The following is a 24847-nucleotide window of genomic DNA, read 5'->3' as shown; positions in this document are numbered from 1 at the left end:
AATGTGTGGCTCAGTCCCAGGCATTTGCATTCTCAGAATATGACAAGCTCTAGAGCTAATGGAGGTGAAATATTGGAGTCAGTAAAAAGACATTATAGTGCATTGTTTTACCCCCAGTGTTTTGTCTGCAACACATCATCAACTGCTTGTTAAATTAGCTCCTAACCAGAAAGATGATAATTGTTATATGTGGCATCATTTTCACAATGTCTCCAAACATTGGCACAGTTGATACAGGTCCTTAAATTGTCAACATTTCTGGAGTTTTCCCATGCGGTTTGCTATGAGAAAAGAAAAAAGACAATGTGTAAATGTTTCATGGGGTGAATAATGAGACAGGTTTCAGGTCCTGTAGCACATTAATAAGTCATGTGAAAGACAGAGAGAGAGAGAGGCAGAAACACATTTGCATGCGTTTGTGAATGTGATGCATTGTGTTCAGCATACATAATGTGTGTCTGTGTGTGTGAGTAAACCGTTTTATGGTCAAGCAGGTAAGTGCTCCTGCGAAATGACGATAAAACATTACAAAGAGAGAGAGAATGCAAAAGACCCAATATTATATTTACAGTATAATTCGATACAAAACCTCCAGTGACAATATGTAGAGTTCTTCCTGCAACCACAGTCTATCTGTTGTCTCTTTGTTAGTACTCTTGACAAAGTTGCACAATAAACTGCCATAGCTGCCTGCTGTGTCACGGTGCTCAAAGCCTGGGTGTGTCACCTGGCCCAGGCAGATTCCACCTCATTTACCATGGGAAAAAATTAACACTTTTTAAGACGCATTCACACTGACATCTAAGAAGCGTACTCCAACAGTAAGCCTTGATATTTGCTCATTTTAAAGCGCACTAAATATTAATTAGACCGTGCAGTGCAGACTCCACTGTCCTGTGCAAGGAGGGACAGGTTACCTCACAGAGGCGGCGGCGCACTGACAGGCTTCATTCTGTATGAGGGTTTTTGCAGCAGGCTGCATCTGACCGGTTTAATTCCGAGACAACTGAGAAGCCAGGAGAAACACTGTAATTATGGTAAGATCTCACTTTCTGGTGACGTGCTTGTAAAGGTCGGTAGACTATTTAAGGGCCACCGTTTGTTTTGGTGTTATGGAGCTACAGTTTGAGTAGAAACCTGTTTGACTTCCATCGGGATTGCATGGGCTGTCATAAAGTTTTTCAAATGAGATTAGTGAGGGAAATGATACCTATATAGCAATTATATTTCATTTCAGGGTATACCTGTTTGGAGTTCACAATAGAAATAACATAGGTGTTAAGAAAACATTAATAACCTATGATAATGTAGGCTAAACAGGGTCGTTGAATGTCTAAAATAATAGGTTAGAATTTTTTCTAAAAATAATTACAAGCGCTACTCCCACACCTGAAGGCAGCCTGGTTATGTGAAAAAGTGAAAAAACTATGCCTTGATTATAACTCGATTTATTTATTTGACTAACAAGAAAAAAGTCAAAATAATGTCTATTTTCCAAAAAGACAAAAGTATTCACAGGGTTAAATTCCTAGACTTAGCAGCATGGAAACACTGACTTGAGCTGCCCTCCAAATGAAACAAGGGGACGCAGGTTTGGAAAGCTAAAAAAAAACCAAATTCAACAGGCTCTGAAACCCACAGTCAGTGCGTCATTTCCCCTGGAAAAATGTGTTTGGACACGGCCTCTTGCTGCCTTCAATTTCCTGAAAGAAAGTAGGGATTTTGATAATACTAATATCGACCTGGAAGAGATGCTTCAGTAAATATAGGCTAGCAGTGACATTACTTTTTAATTTGTAACAAGTAGGAAGAATTATTCAGATCCTATCACATTGAAAATTCCACTACAAGTGAAAGTTTTACATTCAAATCCTTACTTATATATATATATATACTTATATAAATATGTAAAGTAATTACAGTGAAACTAAAATGTAATTAAAATATAAAAAGTAAAACGTGTCCCTATTAGTCTCTTGTATATGATGTTTTTGGATTAATTATTAATATTATTTCTCAAAATCATTCTTCAAAATCACCAAATTTAGAGATACATGGTTATTGCTGAAAAAATAATTAGTAACTACAGCTGTTAGACAAATGTAGTGGATAAGACAGTACAATATTTGCCTCTGGTATGTTGTGGAGTAGGTTATAGTAGGCTATTCTCTTCAAATGTGTACTTAAGTAAGTTTTCCTTCATTGCAATTACTGAATTTTAATATGAATAGCTTGGAGTTGTAGTATTGAAGTAGGCTTAGGTATAGTTTAAAGTTTTAACATGTTTGTTTTTAAACTCAGAATGTAACATATTCACATTTACTGCACGCGGTAAGGTGGGCGACCACTAACCGTCTTCATAGTGACACTCGTGTGAGAAGTTTACGAGGGGCACGTGAAGGCATCGTTTTACCACCAGACTGCGCGCGCTCTGCTGCAGGGGCAGAACTTCTACAACACTCTTATCTGCGATGCCACAGTTTGCCCAGTTGTGGATGCTTCACTGGATGCAAGGAGGACTAAACGCAACATGTTCATCAGTCAGACATGCATCTTAGTGCAGATAATTTTCTGTACAAACTGACAGCGGTTTATATTTTTCAGGGGGCCGAAAAGTTTTCTTCTATGTCTAATTAAGGGTGAGTTGAACTTGAAACTTCTGCCAAAAGGAATTAGCGCAAAGTTAGAGACTTAAGGATGGATTTATCAGTTTGCTAACGCATAATATCTTTTTGTGTGATAATTTGTCTGCTTGTTTCACACTGCTATTGTTTATCCTGGTGGAATGATTTTTGTTTTTGTTTTATGCTCTTTAGGAGTTTTTGTTCAAAATCATGTTCACAACCTACATAAAGAATCTGAATGATATGGTATTTTCTACGGTAAGCTTACAGGTTATAAGCACTCCTGCATGTATTTGCTATGCTGAGAGATGCATGGCCATACTAAAACATGTCTTTAAACAAACTTCTACTTATATTTACTTTAGATCCCAAGCCTGCCCTCCCTTCCTTTGTTCATTGGCAAGTTATAATATTTGAACTACCATGTGTCACTGCTGTAAGCTCAGCTAAAGTGTGCGCATATTCATAGGAAATATGCATGTCTATTAACTGCCACTGCATGTGTATGCAGACATTTATGTGAGTTCTTCTCTGCTTTGATTTAGTCTGAGAGCCCCGAGGAGCAGCCGAACACTGGGGTCTTGGGTCGTCTCGGGAGCTGGCTCTCTCCATGGAGGGGAAAGGGTCCCAGTGAAAATGTCTCCTCAACTACCGATAAGGCTCTTAAATCAGAGGGAGAAGAGGAGAATCAGAAGCCTCTGAGACTCCGGGCAAAGAATCAAGAGTGGGAGGAGGAGAAGGAACAGAGCTCCAATCCCAATCCACGCCGTCTCTCCAGAGACATTTTCCCCTGTGAAGAACGGGACGCCACGCAGTCTGCCCACAGAGACGGCTCTATTGTGAGCAGCACTGAGACAGCAGAAGGAGGTCCAGAAGAGGAGGAGTTTGTGGATTGCAGGGAGAAGAGCATAGAGCAGAGCAAGGAGAGGGAAGAGAGCAGCAACGGTTCTTCAGCGAGCGGGAATCCTAAGAAGAATGCCAGTCATCTGACACATCTCTCTTCTGAGCAGGGAGTGGTATGGGACTCTGACCGGGCCCACGCACAGCCTCAAGCACAGCGACACGCACAGGCCCAGGCAGGCAGGAGGCTCCAGGTGTACCTGGAGGAGACCAGCGTGACTCACAGGGGTAACGACACCTGTGATCGACAGGAAATTGTCGAAGTGACAAAAAAGAACCTAAATGTCCTCCCCAAAGCAAAGTCATCACCAAGTTTTGATTTGAGCTCAAGTTCAACACGTGCAGAGAACAAAAGAACAAATGTGAAGTCTGCTGTTGGGGCACAGAGTTATTACAGTGCAATAGTGGGAGTGTCACTGAAAGCACACATAGACTCACAGTCAGAGCCTGAATCTGAAGAACAAACAGACAACATGGGGCGTAAAAACCCAGCCAGGAGGAAATTTAGGAAAAACTCTCAGGGAGATGAAGGGAACAGCCCGCAAGAACAAAAGCCTCCCACTGACCTACCTGTCCCAGAGGGAATCCCTACATCAAATAACTCATTGACCAGTGCTCAGGGAGAAAGTCCAAAGACTCACATGGGAGAGTCATCTGCAAACTCCTCCTCCATGCACAACCCCACCTATCAGGCTTCACCTGGAGGAGCAGAGATTAAGACTTCCTGCCCTGATACTGTCAAGCCGTTGGACAACTTCCAGGATTCAAATTCAGTCATTGCAGCCAGTCTGGCATGTGTGGTGGACAGGGATGCAAACATGGAGGACAGGCGACAGTCTTTACAAAGTAGAAAGGAAGACAGAGACACCAGAGTCCAAACGCAGGAGTTTGAAGGTTTCTCGAAGTGAGGTGAAGCTTTTTACTAAAAATGTGCCTTTGAATCCTAAATCAAGTCCAGCAAGAGACACCCAGGAGTTTAAGGCACCGATAGAGAAAAACAAAGATGAAGCGCAGGATAAGCCCAACACAGCGATTGATGCCAGGTAAGTCTTCACCTAAATATGATCAGTTTATGGATTGTGAATGACTGAAACAATGACTTAGCACATTCTTCCAATAATATATTGATTTAAAATACCCTATTTGTTAGGAATATATGTTACATTGTTTACAACTAGTTTACCTCCAACATTATCAGACATTTGAACCTACCGGACTGGCTTTTGTCTAACATGACATTGCCGTCATAAGAATGTGCGCTATGAGTGGAGGTGTAGCCACAGGGAAACAATGGTGTGAGTCATAATACAAAGTACAGCCCTGTGCTTCAATATTGTCACCATTAAGCAAAGAAGTTGGAGAAATAGCTCAGATTAAATTTAACAAATGATCCAAACACTAAACTAATATTTGTCCGTGGCAGACAACAGGTGAAAATCAACTTTAAATGTTTCAAATTAAATTTCAGAATTCAAACCTTAACCTCTTATCATACACAGACACCAGCTGAAGAAAATTGACGAGGAGTCTAAGCAAGTCGTCGGCCGCATAGCAGATAAAATCAACCTCTTTGAGCGCCCAGCAGCGGGGGTCAACAAGCAGAACCTGAGGATTGCTGATGTCTCTCCAGTCAGGAAAGCCACAGAGAGGGTGAAAGCAGATTTTGTGTCGCTAGAAAAGAGGTCAAGATCAGGTGAACGTTACGAAATGGCGAGGTCCAGCTCTTCATCACCCGTCAGGGAGACGCCGATGACGATCAAAGAGCGATCGAGGAACTTCACGGAGTCATCTAAATCAGACGTCAGGCCAGCGCTGTCTCAAAAGCCAGCCATTACAGGGAAGTCGCAAAACGCCGCCTCGTCTGTTGCAGTTGCTGCATCAAAGTCACCAGAACTGGGCAGTCAGGGTAAACCGGATACTAAAGAGCAAATACAGAAAGCAAAGTCAGAGATAACATTAAAACCAGATGGACAAGATACCACGGCTGTAGGGGTGAAGATTTCCATTCCTAAAGAACAACCAACAGACTCCACAACAAACAACACTGTTGCCTTGAAAACAGCTGATCAGGGTACGAAACCAGACAGTGTGGAAACAGATGTTCCAGCTAAAGGGACAGGCGATTCTGCAGAACTGACCAACATCAGTAGCCCACAGTCCAAAGGCCCTAGCAGAATAGGCTCCCGCTCTAAAAGAAGAAAAGGTAGGGAACCAAACAGTCCCAGCAGCCCACATGGTGAAAACAAACCAGATTACTCAACAAGTAAACCAGCTGTTAATATGGTGGATGATACAGAGGAGGCGGAAAAAGTCTCATTACCATCTGAAAATACATCAGAAAAACAGTCTGATGTGCCTGATACCAAACAAAAAGCTTGTAAGAAGCAGCTGGTGGTGTTAGACAAACAGAAGAAAAGGTTGGATTCTTCATTTAAAAAGGAGAATATTGATAACCCGCTGACCAGACAGGAAGGATTCCCTGAACCATCTGTCAACAAAGATGAACCTGACTCTGCTGCTGGTAGCAATGGAACAAAGACGACTATTGACAAGGATTCTGCTATTTTACCCCAAAAGGAGGAAAAGGCAGGGGGACACAGTCTCTTATTCACACAGAGGAGAGAAAAAGCCTCCAAGGACAGCAGAGAAACGCCAGCCTCCTCCCCCTCACCTACGGTTGAACAACCTACCGAGAAGACTTCTTCCATGAAGCAAGGGCCACCTGTTGAACATCCCAAATTAGATAAAGAATTGCCCACGCAATCGGAATCGAAAAATAAAGGAAAAGTAAAGGAAACTAATAAAAAAGACACAGGGCAAACTCCACCACCTCCAAACAAGGACATAGAAGTAATACATCAGGCCGAGAGAAAAGATGTGGACAATTTAGAAAAGGTGGAGGGCGAAAAGACTAATCAGACTGAGAGGAATAACAAAGACAAACCACAGCCGCTCCTGCGTTCAGATAAAAATACCACAAAGGCCAAGGTTTCAGACAGCAGTGCTGCGAGGGATGATGAAAGAAAAAATGCTGAAAGAAAAGATGAGACCCAGCCAGTTAAAGTCATAACAAAACCAGAAAAAAAGCAAACAGAACCAGCCTCTCAGTCCTCAGAGAGGACCGGTGCTTCATCAGACCTCCCTGCTCAAACACAACGCGTCGGACGCACGAAGACAACACAACCAGGAAAAACGGCTGTCTGTGCCGTCACCCAGCTTAATGAGCCAAGTAGTGAGAAAGGGCAGTCAAAGGGGGAGAAGGCAACACATGTACCCTCTGGGTTGCAGACAAAGTCTACAGTAAGTTCTGGAACAGAGGCAGAGCCAGTTGTGATTCCAGCAGAGTCACTGCCTCGTTCTGTATCTGTGGAAAAAACAGAGAAATCACCGGATGACTCACGTCCACATGGAGCTAATGATGCTGAGTTCTCCAGCTCAGAGTCTATTACCAAAGCAACTACAGCAGCTGTGAAAGTGACTGTAAAAGCCGCTGATGGCACTCCAGCGTTGATAGCTGCACAGACAGTGCCAGAGAAAAAATCATCTGTTAAAGAGTCGACTCCTATTTCTGTGTCTGGATCTGCGAAGAGCAAAGGAGCACGGCAGGATGATGGGGGGGCAAATACAACTGTCATATCAACGGGAGATATAATGAAACCAGCTCGCCGACAACGCGAGGAATCAAAAAACACAGAGAGTACAAGTGATATCATTTCCCTCAAGGTTGGGAAAATAGCACAGAGCCCATCTGATAGCGCTGCCTTTAGCTCTAAAGTTAATGTGTCACAGAAGACAGCTGAGAAAACAGTCCATTCACCAAGGGATGAACTTTCACCTGTCGCTAATGTCGATAACTCCACACATCCACAACTACACACAGTCATAAAGGAACCGGTCAATAACAAACCCAGTCAAACTCCAAAAGCACCCATTTCCCCCAAGGATGATAAGCCGATCCCAAACCCAACCCAGGAGTCAACCATGAAGAAGCTCCATTTGCCACGAGGACGAAGCAAAGACGATTTCACAACAGGGCAAGACGCCCCCTCTAGCTGGCTGGATGTGGACTTTCCCAAACGGAAGCTTAAAGTCCCGGTGCCCAAACTGAGCTCTTCTGGAAGTGAGAGCAATCTTCTAGACCCTTCTGGTGATCTAGATGATGATGATTTCGTTGAGAAAATCAAGATGCTTTGCGCCCCGTTCTCCCTCCCGCCACGTAAACACAACCCACTCCGGACACCTCAGCCTCCATTTGCCATGCCTGCCATCAGGGAGGACCGCTTTGAGAAGACGTTTGACCCCGACGAGTTCAAGTTTGGTTTGAGGAAGAAGAATCAGTTCACCGTAGACACCCCGCCGAGCCTCTTATCCAGACTCCAGAGCAAGGAGAATAAATCTGCCCTGAAGCCTGCCAGGGCTAGTTTGACAGACAGGAGCATGCTGCTCAGTAGCCTGGACACTCACTCTCGCCTCAGGGGCAAAGAGGACAAAGATGAGGAGGATGTCAAGGAAGAGAAAGAGGACCAGGTCAAGGTGAAGTCTCGCCTGGAGGGGAGCTGTGTCCTCAGCAGCCTCTCCTCCTCCATCTACAGAGGGAAGAGAAATGAAGTTCATACGCAGGCAGACGGCACCGACTCTGGGGATGTTTCACCTAGCGATGCCCCCCGGCTAAGCCCTCCGCTTTTATCCCAGTCACCCCCACCAAGCCCGACATCCTCAGCTCCACTCAAAAATACGTTGGCCCTGAGCAGCAGAGAGGAAGCCCAGGCTGCAGAGGCTGCGGTCAGTGACTCAGGCCCTCCACTTCCCTGCTTTAACGACTTCAAGCTGCCGGAGTATTTAGAGAAGTACCTCCCACAAGAACCCGCTCTACCAGAGCAGAGCATACAAGGACAGGAGCAAATCAAAACCGAGGTTAGTTTTTCAGTTATTTCCAGCAACTAAAACTGACGTGAGTGTTAAAGAAGTGTTCCTCATAACACAGAGATTTCACTGACAACATTCATCTTGCAACCGCGAGTTAAAGGAAGTCAGAGCATTCATTGTCAGAGTTTTCATTGTCTGATGAAAGGAAATACTCATAAAACCAAGTGCTCTCTTTTAACATGTCTCTAAATAACAAAAACATCATTTGTTATAGAAGGAACATTAACGACTTTCATACATACCTGATGTTTTTTGGTTTGTGTATCAGGTTATTGGAAAAATGACAAGCCCAGCCTCTGGAGGAGAAACAGACGGGGCTGTGAAACTTCCTCATGCTGTGCCTCCATGTTTTCCTGAGATTCCTCCAATCGCACCCCCGACACTCCCCGAGCCTACACAGCCTCCAACTCAGCTCCAGGAAATACGTAGTAAAAATGTAAGCGTGCGACATACGTACTATTAAATGATAACTTAAGAGTTACATATTAAAACTGAACATCTCTTTGACGTACTTGTGTATGAGCCGCTGCTCGCTGCACTGGGAGGGAGAAACTATTTATAATCCTTTATTTCCCTGAGAGCAGCATTTGCATTTTATGGAAATATCCACCAGTTTATTTTTTAAACCCTATTTAAACCCTATTTGCATTCTGATACCAACACTAGCTTCTTAATCCACACACCGTTGATCTTTTGTCTTGCTAGTCCATTATTTTGGAAATGGTTTAATTTACATAAGTTTCTAATCATTTCCAAATAACTACTTACAAAGTTTCCTAGAAATAACTATGTCATTTGGTAATAATTATAGGGAAAGAGATTTGCAGATTGAACACAATTATTAACATCTAATAACATAGCGCTTTCCAGAAAACTCTGAAATGACAGACCTGTAAAACAAACAAATGTTATAATGGAGTCCGCCAATCAATCGATTAACTGTTTGGTTAATTAAGTGTCAGAAAGTGCTCATCACGATTTCCCAAAGACCAAGTTGACATTTAAATTGCTTCCTTTGTCCGAACACCATTCAAAAACCCAAAGTTATTCAGTTTCATATGAAAGAAGATGCAAAAACAAGTAAATGTTGACCTTTTTAAAGCTAAAGCAAGTAAACTTTTGGCATTTTTTGCTTAAAGAATCACATTAATGGATGATCAACATTGTTGTGAATTGATGTTACAAGATTTCTAGTTGCTGTAGTTTTTTCTATTTCCTTTTGTGTCTCCATTTGTAGCTTCCAGGCTCACAAATTGCCCTTTCTGCCAGCTGTATTAAGCAACCCCCTTTTTCTTTTCTTCTCCTGCTGGCTACAGCACCAGTGTGGTGCTTGAATACAAATCCAAAACAGTTCAGTCTCCATGGACCCACTGTGTCCATGGAAGTGAACTGAAAGGTCAGGACATTCAACAGGCACAGAACTGCTGCACAAACAAATGCAGATGAGCTTTTCTAGCATGTCATTGTTGTTTGCCATCGTCTGCAGACTTTGTCGCAATTAAAATCCTGTGTTTTTGCATTCCAGATAAGAACTGTCAAAGGATTTCACAAGCGCCCTGGAAAGGTACAGTAGGCACAGCTTTGCCCGCATACAATAGAAACAAGATGGAGAAAAGAATCTGCACAGACAACTCTCTGTTCTGTGAAAACATCTGCTTTTCATATGGTGTTCTTGGGGGTAAACAAAGTATTTAAAAAAAACAGTGTAGTGCAAATACTCAGCTGGATGTGATTACAATCATGGAATTCAGTGCTGCCAACGCAGTGCAGAACTTGTGGCTCTGCATTATTGTAGAACTTCATTAGTAGTTGTTGTAAGAAAGAGAGATGTTCCCCTGGTGCTCAACATTTTCAGTTTCTTGCCCACACATTGCTTTCATTTAATTTAGATTTGAAAGCTTTTAGGGAAAACACTACAACAGTGTTATTGACTATGGAGTCTCCAGAGCAACCCCTGTGTGTAGTTGATTATTCACAAACTTCAATATTCTGTTGGCCTATGAACTAAAAATGTAACTTTTGTGTTAAAGTGATGAATCACATTAGCACTCAGACCTGGTGGTGCGCCTGTTCGGTGTAGATAGAAACATAAAGATGCTTTTACTGCAGCCAGTACTATGCCATTAGGTCTTTCTCAGCACTCTTGTGAGTCATGGTTTAATGTGATAGAGTAAAGCATGACATTTCTTGTGAATTTCTTTTCTACTTTCCTTCATCTCTCCACACAGATGGTGTTGTTTGAGAAAGCTCAGTTCAGTGGACAGGCACATGAGATTTACAGGGATGTAGCAGATGCTTCTTCTCTGCAGCTCTCACCTCTCATATCTGTGATGGTTGTTAGAGGATGGTAAGTAGCAGCATTCGACAGGAACGGACGATGAGAAAGAAATGTGCACTGAAGTGTATCTAATTAGTGTCAAGTGCTTTTTGGGATGCCAGTGTGGCCTGTTGCATCATTCCTTGTATATTTACATATTTGAATATCCTCTGCAGCTAAGATTTACATATGCGGTCATTAGTTAATAAGCTAGCCTGGCTTTGACCAAAGGTAACACAATCCTTCTTACCTGCTCCTCTAAAGATCCCCAAGTAATGAATAAAAGTGTAAAATAGGCAGGTTTAGGGGGATTATGTGCTGGGGTTGCCAGGCAACCAGCGTAGCCCTCGGGAAGATATTGCACCAGGCCAAAGATTCAGTTGTTTTGCACACAAACAAAGAAGATACAACATCTTAATTAGTGAGCGTCAGAGGTGCTGCTTGCTTTTCCCCCAGCTAGCTGCTTCCAGACTTTATGCTAAGCTAAGCTAGTGGCGTTAGCTTTAGCGTCATATTTATATTTATAGGACAGATAAAGTAAGAGTGGTGTTGATCTTCTCTTCTAACTCTTGGTAAGGAAGCTTATATAATAATACTTTTTGTTTATATAGCATGTTTCAAGCTTAGGCACAAAGTGCTTGATTTACAGAATGAAAATATAAATATCAGAAACCCATGTAAGCCCTGACATACAAACATTAGGAAGATGAAGCAGCACTGAGCACATACATAAACAGATAGAGGTGCAAAGTACGCTCATATATAATTAAGTAAGATGTGGATAAGAGATATAAGCCCATATAAAGCGGGGGAAATGTAATATATAAACAAATAAGATGGACATATAGGAGGCGATCTCATATGTGCATTTCAGTTCATTACATCATACATTTCTCCTCTTTTCCCCCCCCCCAACATCTGTTTCTGGCCATATAATTACACATTTTTGTTTTCACTACAGCTGGGTGCTCTACGAGAAGCCTGGCTTCCAGGGACGCTGCGTCGCCTTGGAGGAGGGAGGCACTGAATTGACAAACATGTGGGCAGAGCCTGGGCCGGAGACAGAACCACAGAACAACCCAGCAATGCTGATCGGCTCCATCCGACTTGCTGTCTGGGTGAGTGCACCGGTTGAATACTTCCACCTCATTTCACCTCCAGCATTCTGTAATCATCACCTCCCATGGACCTCCTACAAACCATAGCTAATATTTGCTATTGCTTTATTGATATTCAGTCTAGACTCCGTAAGGTATGCTTAGTTAAGATTTTACTTGCTTACATTGGAATGATTTATGGACTAGAATGGGCCACTGCTTGATAATGGCTGTGTTTGTGTTCCCCTCTCTGTAGGATTACAGCCTCCCCCATATCGATCTGTTTACCGAACCAGAAGGCCACGGCAGAGTAACACCTTACCATGACGACACAATAGAGACGGGCTCGTTTGGCGTCCCACTGAACACTGCTTCCATCCAAGTGCACTCTGGGGTGTAAGTGTTAGCCCAACAATCTCTCACACATTTGTGTTTGACCTATGGTAAAGCAAGTGTGACAGTAACGAACGGGCCGACACGATCGCATCGTTAGCACACAGACACATGCTTATTGTGATTGATCAGTGGTGGATAGGTAGTTATCTGGAGATGCGGAGACATTTAGCCACCTGGAGAACGAATAATCCGTTAGAGGGAAGTTAATGAGAAAACCCAAGTGCTCTGCAATGATTTTTATATATTGCTAATTACCACCACAGCCCAGCAGAAGAGCAGACTTTGGACATGCTGCCTGCTGCGCTCAGTTGTCTTTTCCAAGTGTTCGGCTTTGACTAATAGCTGAGAGATAATAGTCATTACTGCGTTCCTCAGTGTTTATCATTGTCTTCGCTTTGACTCTCACTCGCTTGTCTCTTCAGGAATGTCTGTCCTGTTGATGCATGTTAGAGAATAGAGAAAGTGGGTGTGGGGGCACTTGGAAAGCATGAGGGGAGAGGTGTGGAGAGAAAGAATGTTTTTCCACCTGAGAGTGTGGGCATTCAGGACATTGTGTGCCCTGCTTCTGAGGAAATGAATGACATTAGATGTTTTTCACACAGCTGTTTTTGCTAGGCTCATCTTTGCTCAGCTCTACATAATTATGCTTCAGCAGCTCCACTTATGGTGTTTGCAAGTTGAGCAACTGTTGAGCAGATGCAGTTTTGTGTTAACAAATCTAATGTGCGATGCGCCGAGCTCAGTTGACTCATTGGCTCCTGTTGTTACACATCTTTCAGTGCCATATGGTTGGCATCAGTTCTTGGTATCACTTCCTCAGAACTGACTGAATAAGCTGGGTTTACTTTTTTATTTACCAGAGGCTCACATGTGGTGGTTGGTATGAGGCATTGGGTTGTGCTACATGATGGATTAAAACACCAGAGGTAGGGGCATAATTCCAACAAAGGCTGCCCATGCTAAAAGTGAATTGCGAAAGAAAAAGGCTTTGAACTGAAGCATGCCATTCCCAAGATTTGTTATTGTAAAACAAATAGCTTTTGTTCTCTGCAGCCGTTGGATGATTCATGTATTCATAAATAAATGTACCTAATTAACAGTGCCCTGACTTAATAATACTTAATGTACTGAGCAAAGTCACCAATCACAATGTAGCTGCTGAATTCCATGTGGAAAAACAAATATCCATTTGTTCTTTTTCATAACAGTTATGCCTTTTTTATACAAGCAACAAGACATGCAAGGTCATGACTCAAATTGCCTTTAAAAGCACCATGAGGCATAGATGGAACTACTGTGGAAAGACCTCTGGCTTAATACTCAATTAAATGCAGTGTGGGTTTTCCCTCTTTCCTTCAGGTGGCTGTTGTTCAGTGACCCGGGTTTCCAGGGCATGATCTCTGTGCTTGAGAGAGGAGTGTACCCTTTTTCGGAGACCTGGGGCTTCCCATCACCCTTTGTTGGATCGCTTAGACCACTTAAAATGGTTCGTATTTCTGTGCAACATCTAATGTACACTGTATATGTTCACTTCTTTTTTTAGGTAGAGTTCAGGTAATGCTTTGATTTGGTAAAGCAATAAGGGTGGACATAATACGCTCTGACTTCAACTTGTTTAGAGAATATTACTAATTTAATATTGTTTTATCTTAGGTTTAATGATTAAGTATTATTTAACCACTTTAATAACTGTATGGTCAATTTATTGCATTGTGAATTTATGACCGAAAATGTATTTGCTATTTTAGTCACACAAGTGGCGTGACCTATAACTTTAGTTAATATCTCAACAAATGTTTGATGGATTGCTACGAAATCTCATACAAACATTCATGGTTCTCAGAGGAGGAAATCTCATGAATTTCGTGATCTTCTGATTTTTTATCTAGTGCCACCAGGAGGTCAAATATATTCACATATTCTGGGAAATATCCCAACATTTACCAGACGGATTGAGAGAACATTTGGTACAAACGTTCATGGTGTAGCCTACAGAGGATGAATCTTAAAATTCAGACTTTTTCTCTAGCACTCCTGTGGATCACATGTGTGGCTTGCATGAAATGTCTCGGCAACTATTGGATGGATTGACACGATACGATGTAATGACATTGGACGCCTGACTCTTAAGCTAGTGCTAATCGTCAGGTCAAAAATGTTCAATTCTTTATTTTATGACCAAACACCTGCAAAACTAATGACTTCCCCGTCAGCTGTACGTTGTGTTTAGTGTTCACTATCACATGTTGGCTTTGCTAACTTGCAAAACCAAGACACCTTAAACATTATTGAACATGTATTGTGAGCCTGTTAGCATGCTAAAGTTAAAGTTAGCCTTACAGAGCTGCTTTAGACTCAAACTTCTTCTTTCAACTCTTTCTTTTCCATATTCTATCAGTATCTTTGTGCTAGCTAAGACACGTGCACAATTAATATGATACAATTAGCTTTCATGAACAAACTCTTCTCAGTAATTCGCTATTGTGATCTAGTAATGATAGTTTCCCTTATGTGAATTGTGTCCCTCTGGCATTGTACAACGGCAGTTGATGTGAACATTAGCAGTAATTAGTTGCCCACAGGGGCAGAAATTCAGGTCAGCATGCTCTGTATTTTCTTTGCTCCATGTCACTATTTAAAAGAATTGACGTCATTTCCAAGAAAATAGGACTATTACCATAATTGCTGACTGTCTAGCCTTTTACGATGTACATTTAATTAGAGAAGAAAATTGTTGTTGATGATGATGTCTCTGTTCCAGGGTGGTTTCAAAGTAGAGAATCCACATGAAGTCAAGGTAGGATTGACATACTACTCAACATTTTACTTCTCTTGCATGTTGTATGTGCTACATGTTAATATAATGTTATTTTACATCTGAACATGATAAAGTATCAAATGATGATGTGTGATTATTGCATTATTGAGAGGAAAACATGTTTCATTCTTGGCGCATTTTTCTGTTATGTGTTGTTTTCATTCTAACCATAGCATGTCATGGCAGCAGACAGCTTCAGAACTCAGAATGAAAGATAAACAGCCTTTTATTTCAGACACAACAGTCTTTACTGTCATTCAACAATTGTGCAAGGTGATCACTGAAGCGCACACATTCCTATTAGCATGCTCACAAATGTTCAACAGACAAAGTATTCAAGGATGTGCTTCTTTAGCTCATATGAGTTCAGACTGAACCACAGCAAGATAACTTAACTACAGAGAGAACAAAGACACAAAAATGTATGTAGTAACCAGGACAGAGCGGAATTTATTCTAAAAGGTTTATCTATTCAACCAAGTGATGATTCAATTTGAATCTAAACCTTGTCCTTTCTCTAAAACAGGCTGTGGTGTATGAGAAGCCCGGCCTTGAGGGCTCCTGTTATGAAATCGACGGTGACGTTTTCAGCTTTTGTGAAAGTGAAGAAGACATTGCTACAGATGGAGAAAACGTTGACTCAACGAAACTGAAGACTGTGGGTTCTTTAAAGATCATCGGAGGATTGTGAGTCTTTTACGACATGTCTTTTGTATCAGTGATCAATCTAAGTGGTCATTTTAACTTGGAGCAAAGTTTATACAGGAGTTACTCTCCAGATGGCAATTTTGAAGTTATGTAATGCAGTTACGATTTACAAATACAGCTCTAACCAGCAACATGGCTGCACTTCTTTCCTTCCAGCTGGGTGGGCTACAGCGAGCCTGGGTTTGAGGGCCAGCAGTACATCCTGGAGGAAGGAGAGTACCTGGACTGTAGCGACTGGGGAGGCTCAGAGCAGCTCCTGTCACTGCGACCAATAGTGGCCGTGAGTAGCATGCTGGGCTAACACCCGATACACCTTTTGTGTGACCAAAGTTATCTTATAATACACTATAATAATAATAATAATAATAATAATAATAATAATAATAATAATAATAATAATAATAATAATAATAATATTTAAGATGTTCAACTTGACTTGTTTTGTTTTAGTGGGATACTGGCCATGCCATTTATTTCTGCTTCCAAAGGGGGGCATGACACTTTAGAAAAAAGGAACCACTAACTTAGAGTATGTTGATTTTTACTCTGCTCATTTGTGATGTATCTTTGGTGTGACGATCATCAGACTTTCACAAGATGCTTTTATTCCCTCTCCAGGATTTCATCTCTCCACACCTCAAAATGTTCAGCGACAGAGATTTCGGTGAGCTTGGAGTCAACATTGACCTCACAGTGCCTGTCATTAACATGGATGACACAGGCTACGGCGTGAAGACGCTGTCCGTTGATGTCATCGGCGGTGTGTAAGTGACAAATATTATACTTAAACTGTGTGAGCAGCAATGGGAAATAATATGTACAGGTCACAGGATTGATTTTTCTCCTGCTGAAGTGAATTGGTCTCTTTCCTGAGTCGTGTTTTTTACTGCAAGACTTCAGGTTTCTACAGATGACAACTCTCAGTTCAGTGCATGCTACAAGATGCATTCCTACGCTTCAACCTGATAATTACTTCAGGCTGCATTCCAAGTGAGAGTTCTGTGTGGTTCCTTGCAGCTCAGGTGCATAGCGATAAGGCTGCCGCACCCATGCTGACAGGTCGAGACAGATTAGCTAGTTCGCTAATGGTTTGTCTGCCACACCTCACTACCTGTCAGTGTAAATTGGTTTTGAAGCATGCTGTCTTGCACCCTGGCAGTGGGAATAAATGTGAAACTAATGTTGGGTGTGGAGGATGAGTTTCTAGAAGCTTGAATGCCGTCATCATCTGTATTTTGGATTTTTGGATTTTCGATCCAAGTGTGTTTCCAAGTCCAAGTGTGTTTCCTTTTCTAGTTCCGTTTTTTACTTTTTAACGCTATGATCAGCTGAAAGAAATTGCAGAAGTAAACAAAACCAGAAGCCAATTGGAAGGAATCATTACTCAAATGGGAACAATGAAATGTATAACATGCTGAGCCTTGCTACCCAAGAGAGAGGTTCACAAAATGGTGATTAATTTGGAGTGGAACATTTGGTCCTCTTTTAGGAGGCAGGACTCCTCCATATTCAAGGGTTTTATTCTTGCTGTGCTGCTAGCCTGTTATTAGATTGAGCCTCGCCCTTGCTTTCCTTCTGAGCCTCTGATTGGCTCAGCAGGTTGTTTCAGCAACGCTGAGAGAGACTTGTTTGTAGTGTGGCACTCACAAGCCCACAAATGCAGACACAACCCCTGGAGCAGCAATACCCAAGTCGTCCACAACGACACACACTCGCACAGCCTCCCAGTTTTACAAAGGAGTACAAACGGTGCATAACTGCTAAGATCATGTCGGAAGCCATTATCAACTTGGACTCTGACCAAGATTAGTTGAAGATAAGAAGAACAACGCTTTCCTTCACTATGTCACACTGTGAATTAAGGCGTTCTCTTTGTTAGCGAGGGTGCTTGTGTCACAGACTGTGTTTCTCTACTAATTAAGATGAAAGGAGAAAAGCACGATTGTGAAATGTCAATGCAAAACAAAAGGGTGCTTATGTTCCTCCGCCTCTCTCTGTTTTCTCTCTCAGCTGGGTTCTGTTTGAGGAGCCGGGCTTTTGTGGTGAGTGCTACGTCCTGGAGAAAGGCCTGTATGGATGCCCAGACGACTGGGGGGCGCTACAGCCCACAGTTGCCTCAGCAATGCCTGTTGTGCTGGTAAGAGAGTTTTGAAATCTTGCTGTTTTATTAGACAGATTATAATGTAACTGTGATATTTTATGTTCAATCTCTGCAGCAGCTGTGTGTTTGGGCGGCACAATTGGCTTCAGATAATCCCAGTGATTGTTATTTTAGCATTCTGTGATTCATAATTGTTTAGTTTTGCAGTATTGAAGTGCTTGGTGTATTCTCACTTCCCCTGGTATTCCCAGTTTGACTAACCAAACGCTTCCGTTGCATGTGACCAGTCACAACACATACTTGAGACCAAATCAAAATTTGAAATGGAGAAGAGGAATCTCTGTGGTACAGAAAAACCTTTATACAGTACATTGAATTTGTGATCATGAGTCACACGCAAAGCAACAGTGAATTAATCCGTGCAGAGAGGAAAATTCTTGTCATAAGACTTAAAGTGAAAAACATCTTAAATCACAAAAATGAGTCATCATTGCTTTGAGACTATTTCAAACCACATGATGACAAACGGAGACACATTTCATCCAAGGTCTACTGCTAAAGGAATACTTCACGCACTAGAAGAGCATTTGTAAATCCATTACTCACACTGCGTGACTTAAAACTTTGTTTTTCTCACATGCCTTCATGGTGAATGAAGAAACAAAAGACAGAGAAAGGCCTTGATGAATTGAAGTAAATGGAGGGGACGCATTAAATAACAGCAAAAACATTTGTTTACAAAGTCCCATTCATCTAGTCGTATGCTCACTACTTCCCAAATACATGCATTTCTTCCTAAAAACATACTATTGTGCAGGCGGGCCACTCGTGTACTCGTCTAACTGTGTATTCAATCGTAAGCTTTTGCATGTGTTTAATATACAAATGTTCATTTTGTGGGTGAAGTGTTCCTTTAAGTGGCTAAAATAAAATCACATACAGTTCATCATTTGGCTTAAATTATAAGACAACGTAATACTTTCTTTTGTGTTGTTCAGTGCATGTAAATGAGTCTCATTAAGCTTTTGTTTGATTTCAGGACGATTTTGAGAACGCAGCCAAGTTTAAGGTAGGCGATGGAAAAGGACGAAAGAACACATCTAATCTTGCTGAGAGGTTCCAACTTGTCTGATGAAGTGTGTGAGAGGCTCAGATTGGATGAGTCAGGCTTATTGTCTTGCTGTGTGTGCTACAGGTGCAGCTTTTCTCTGATCCAGGTTTTCAAGGCTCTGTCCTCCCTCTGGAGGACGACGTGGCCTCCCTGCAGGACGGGTTCTCCGTGGCCTCGTGTAAGGTTCTGGCTGGAAGGTGAGTAATACTGCGCATTACGGACAAAACATCACGCTGCGGTAAATGAGTTCTGATATATGTTGAATCACCGGTACTTGAGAGACTTTGCACCATCCTGCAAAATCAGATTTTAGAAATAGGCCCTTTTGGATTTCCCGAAGGTGCAAAACAATTCAACTGTAGCTGCATATTGCTCATATTCCAAAAGTATCTCTGGGACACAGGATCTGCTGCATGCTGTCCCTGCTCCACTTCCTAAAAGAAATGTCTCATATAGCAGCTTGCTTGTGATGTAATGTACATCTTGCATCTTTCATGCTGCGCTCTCCATATTTATTTGATATATTGCTATATGTGTGAACACGGCATGCTGTTCCTCCTCAAGCATACATAACCTAGTTTAGGCATATTGTAATTCACTATGAGCCAGCATGTAATTTAATGTGCATGTTCAAGATTTGACACATACGTTATGCAAATTGTTGTGTGTTAATGTGTTTGCATGTCTGTTTCAGCTGGCTGGCCTTTGAGGGACAGGACTGCACTGGCAGGATGTATGTGTTAGAAGTGGGAAGCTACCCAGACCTGAGAGCAATGGGCTGTGTCAATGCGAGCTCCTCCATCCTGTCGCTACAGACCGTTGGCTTTGTAAGTTTGATTTTTCTCTCTATATATAATGTATTATATATATCATTTTTATTTGTACTCCTATAACGTTATCGGACTTATGGACGGTTTCAAATTGATCAAACTCAATCCACCACGTCCAGGTTTTCTCTTATTCTTCTCTTGCTGGTTGAAACAGCACGACTAATCCACTTTGTTATTCCAGCTTCAAAGTCCACCTGCTGTCACGGTGACCGATAACAAATACTAAAATCCGCTTTGCAGTCTTGTTGCATCCAGCAATATAAAGATAACTTGCCCTTTTGAACCATAATAACGATCGCTAATTGCCACGACTGTGAACATTAGCATGGCTAATTTGCTATCATCTGTGCTCTCTGACCTTTACTCTCACACACACACACACACACACACACACACACACACACACACACACACGTACACACACGTACACACACAAACACAGCACTTCCATCATGATCAGCACCGCTGTCAGATCACGGCCATGTCTGCTCGGATCTACTCGAGTATTACGCATAATGTTAAACAGACCCGTGGTAATAGAGTGGGACCTGACACAGACCTGATTGACTGTATAGACCATGGATCCCCCGTACAGGTTGAGTTCTCGGGTCCTATGGTTTGGATGGACCTCTACTAGCGACCCACAGCTTTATCCTCCCTGATTTAAGGCGAATGTTAAAATGTAAATGTAATGTTCAAATAAGTCACAACTGCTCATCTACAACTTGAGTGTCGATTTTCATTAAAACTCATCACTATTTAACGGAGGGCAGAAATGTGAGGGAGCACAAAAGCATGTGTGTGTGGTCTGTTTCCAGGGTAACCTCCAAATAACAGCCCACAGCCTACCCCCTTTTTTTTAATGTACTGTGTCCCTGTCCCTTCCATCCCTCTTGCTCTGCAGGAGTTTTCACTGCCATCCATCACTCTGTTTGAGCGGTGTGGGCTGTGGGGGAAGAGGGTGATTCTGACAGACGGATCAGTCAACCTTCAGCTGGCTGGAGGCTGCAGCAGAGTCCAATCTGTAATCGTGGAAGGAGGAATGTGAGTATTACATTACATCTGCTGTGTGGTAACTCGCTCTGTAAGAATGTAAAGCACGCTGCTCAGTCATCACCAAGTTCCCCTCTTAGTGTGTGAGTTTGGCCGGTTCATGCATAACAGCCTGTGTGTGTGTTTCTACTGCGTGTTTGTGGTAAAACACACCCATGCAGAATGGCACAATAACTCTCAAAGTTAAGTGTTGAAAGAGAGAAATTGCAACAGACGAAGCAAGGTGCTTAAGTTAAAGACAGGTAGCAGTTTTGGCCTGTATGTTCAGACATGATGTTTCATTTATTCAAATGAATTGGATGCAGAATGCAGCGTGAGCACATCTTATGTGTGACAGTACTGACAGATGGAGGGATGATGGAAACCTGCTGCTGATGTGCGAGATTCAGACCGTAGGTGTGAAGTAATGCTGAGAAAATAAAGGGCTCAGAGTGAACCAGAGCTGTTTCTGGAGTGGCACATTCCTGCTGCAGGAGAGACGGGCAGCCAGCCCAACAACAGGGCCATTGAGGTCCAAGTTAAAAGCAACACTTAGTGTCAGACACATTCGGCCGAGAAATTGGTCGGCCGTGAAGCTCGGCACATTTTTGTCGGAAGATTACCTTCGGGCACAGTCCTGCGTGGAAGAGAGGACTCAAAACATACAGCTACAAGTCAAAAACAGAATTTTTTCCTTCCATCACACGTTAGATAGCCTGGGTTTAGAAATGTAGTACAATTTAAGTTATATAACATTTATAACCAGGACGTTCTGTTAGGTTTAAATCTACTTGCCAAAATGCAGCATAATATTACAGGAACCAACGTCAACAGAAAGAAGAAGAGAAGGAAAGAAAGAAACATATGAAAGACATTCAAATGAATCAAATTAAATTCAAAAACCAAACCAAAAAATCGAACAGCCGAAGTTCTTACGATATTCAGGAAACAGTCGTGTGAACAGTATTCGTCTCTGACTGAACTGAGAACAGCTGAGCAGGACGTGGTGTTGGTTTCCCTGTAGCTGTAGAACATATATAACTTGACTGTATTTTTATCTTTTCTTCATTACCAGATGGATATTATACGAGGGTATCAACTATCGTGGTCCTCAGATTTTGCTGAAACCTGGTGAGGTGCTTGACTGGCGCAAGTTCAGCAGCTGGCAAAAAATTGGATCCCTTCGCCCCCTCACACAGGTACTGTACATCCTCACACGTGTTTGTACACTTAAAAATGGTTTTAGACCATATGTGAAGCTGCGTAACCAAGATTGCACAGTTTGGTTCATTTGATCTCATTTGTATCGCTTGTTTGGTATTTATTTTGCTTTCATTCACTTGAACTTTTTTGACATACTTTATTAATTTACTTGTTATTTGATGTTGCACAATGCTGAAGAGCTTCTAAACACTATTTCATTGTTCTAAACACAATGACAATAAATATCTATTCTATTGTTTTGTACACACACACTTCTTTATCTACGTTTAGTTAACAGCTGTGTCAGGTTGACTTGACAACAACAAATAACAATAAAGAAAAAGAACAGTATTGATTAAAACAGGTTAACATACTTTAAGAATTATGAACCCTGTGTTTCCCTCAGCAGTAGCCCTGATCCCCTCGTGTTTGGTTATGTGTGTTTTCTGAGTAGAAGCGAGTGCACTTCCGTTTAAGGAACAGACAGTCGGGGCTCATGATGTCAGTGACCGGCGATTTGAATGATGTCAAACTGCTGCGGGTCCAAGAAATAGAGGAGACCGATGGATTTGAGCAGATCTGGTTCTACCAGTACGGACATCTCCACTGCAAGGTACCGGTGCCGTCGTGATGCTACTACAACGTTTGACACGTGAACAGTGCTATGAATGAGTCATGAGAGCGCTTTGTATTATCCTCATGACACCAGGAAGAAATTTTTTTTACATTTTATTTTATTTTTACATAATTGATGTAATTGGGATGTAAGAAACATATCACAAATATTTGTTATTTCTTATAACATTAAATTATATCACAAAATTAACTTTTAATAATGTAATATTAAAGGTAGTGTGCATGCTTTTAACTGGTTATACATAGTGTGTGTGTGTGTGTGTGTGTGTGTGTGTGTGTGTGTGTGTGTGTGTGTAAAAAATAAGAAAAAGCATTGTATATTGTTTGTACATGTACAAGAAGTGCTGCCATTTTAATCATGTCAAAATAAATTCCAAAATCTAATCAGAATAATTCAAATCAAGACCAGGTCCAAAGCAGGTCAAACACAGGACTAATACTAGACACTAAAACTGGATTAGTTCTACAACATACCTTCAGTCAATCTTCTATTGCTGAGATGACACCATTTGTAACGGTTAAATAATAGACTCCCCTCCCTGTGTTTCCAGGCGCTGGAGGAGCTCTGCCTGGGTCCCAGTGGGAGCATTACGATGGCAGGAAGCCGTGTCGGTCTCACCCCAGAGCCAGACGACCAAGTCCACCTCTGGAGCATCACTCCTGAGGGCTTCATCCGCTACTCCCCCTCTTCTGATCTGGTCCTGGAGGTCAAAGGTGAGTCATCCATATGTGGCATGACATGGGCCTTGTAAAGCAAACAATTCCTCTTCTTTATTACAAGACACTTAGCAATAATGATTTACATAGAAGACCTCGGATAGTTAGCACCACTAGCATCGGCCGGGATGAGTTTGCCAAATATCTGGACGTTTTCATGACGACAGTGAAGTAGTCCAAGGTTATACTGTACGATGCTTCAGTGTGTTTATGGTAACCCTTTAACACCTAAGCCTGAGAATGTCCATCTGGACTTTTTTGCTTATTTTGACTATAAAAATGTCAGAAAATGTCCTGAGAGTAAGTGCTTTTGCCCATTTCTTCTAGAACGTTCAATGTCTGCCAGTTATTTACAATGTACTGCATGTTATAAGAGTGTAATAACAGTTGGAAATGAAGAAAAACACAAAAACGGAATTTGATTTTACAGTTTTAGTGAACAAAAAACACTGCAATTGTACATGAATAACAGATTTTGCATGTTAAATATAAAGTATAAAACTATTTACTATTTTTGAGTCTTTGTCTCTGAAGGACAAATATTCTTTGTCCCCAGTTTGTTTTAAATGCACGATGCATTCATGTTCCTCATCGCAGCACTACGGTTACAACCGCAGTACATTAGTTAATCACTTTTGTTGGTACTATAAGAAAAATAACTTTCTCTTTAAATGAAAACATGGTATTTATGTCTGTGGGGCTTTGTTTGCAACACTGTCGATGAGTGACACCTTGTGGACTAAATCATGTTAGTGTACAAAGTGTCGTGCACTGCACTAAGACGCAGAGTACTCTGGATATTACTTTCCATGATCGTATTTTAAATTCAATATGTTAACCTTACCATATATTCAGACCCTAGACAAACCTCACTCTCCAATATTATGGAACATGAACTCAGTAAATAAAACACCCATAAAAATAAATGTTTTATTAATGAGAAAATATGTTTCTGTTTCAGGGGGCGTTCACTATGACAAAAACCAAGTGATTCTACAAATACTCGATCCAAGTAAACGACAACAACAGTGGGATGTGGAGATTATATGAAAACACACGAGCTGCTGGACTGGATCCTTAATATGATCATCAGAGGCTCCGTCAGGCAACACGCTGACGGGCGAGGTACGTCGACCTCTGCTGCAGGAGGACGTCAACAACGTCCAATGAGGTCAACATGGAGAGCCATGGATACATCTGGAAGAATGTATTACTACCCAGAGCAGAGTCTGAACTTTAAATACTTTATATTTTACACTTAACCAGTTTATCTTTTGTCTTTTCCTTGAATATATCTATTCGCCTGATTTTAATTAAATTAAACAGTGTTAACACTTTTCTATATTTGTATGAAATGTCATGTTATATATATATATATATATATATATATATATAGCCTTATTTTCCAGCTGCATGCAACATGATACAAAA

General features: G+C 41.6%; 1 protein-coding gene across 1 annotated transcript; it reads left to right on the top strand.

Annotated features, from left to right (window-relative positions):
- Positions 1–482: 482 nt before the first annotated feature.
- Positions 483–24748, top strand: LOC115003902 (beta/gamma crystallin domain-containing protein 1-like). Its single transcript, XM_029425842.1, is given in 23 exon segments — positions 483–494; positions 3170–4351; positions 4353–4567; positions 5024–8438; positions 8719–8886; positions 9976–10014; positions 10679–10797; positions 11729–11885; positions 12121–12260; positions 13620–13746; positions 15022–15057; positions 15605–15765; positions 15943–16066; positions 16405–16550; positions 17797–17923; positions 18927–18956; positions 19083–19195; positions 19693–19825; positions 20733–20872; positions 21936–22059; positions 22518–22676; positions 23251–23413; positions 24378–24748. Coding segments are annotated over 23 exon segments (7119 nt in total). The 3' UTR covers positions 24467–24748.
- Positions 24749–24847: the final 99 nt, after the last annotated feature.

Source organism: Cottoperca gobio, chromosome 24, assembly GCF_900634415.1.
Source record: "Cottoperca gobio chromosome 24, fCotGob3.1, whole genome shotgun sequence".
NCBI classification, from domain to species: domain Eukaryota; kingdom Metazoa; phylum Chordata; class Actinopteri; order Perciformes; family Bovichtidae; genus Cottoperca; species Cottoperca gobio.
The sequence above is the reverse complement of the archived record's forward strand: the minus strand, read 5'-3'. Positions and strand labels throughout refer to the sequence as shown.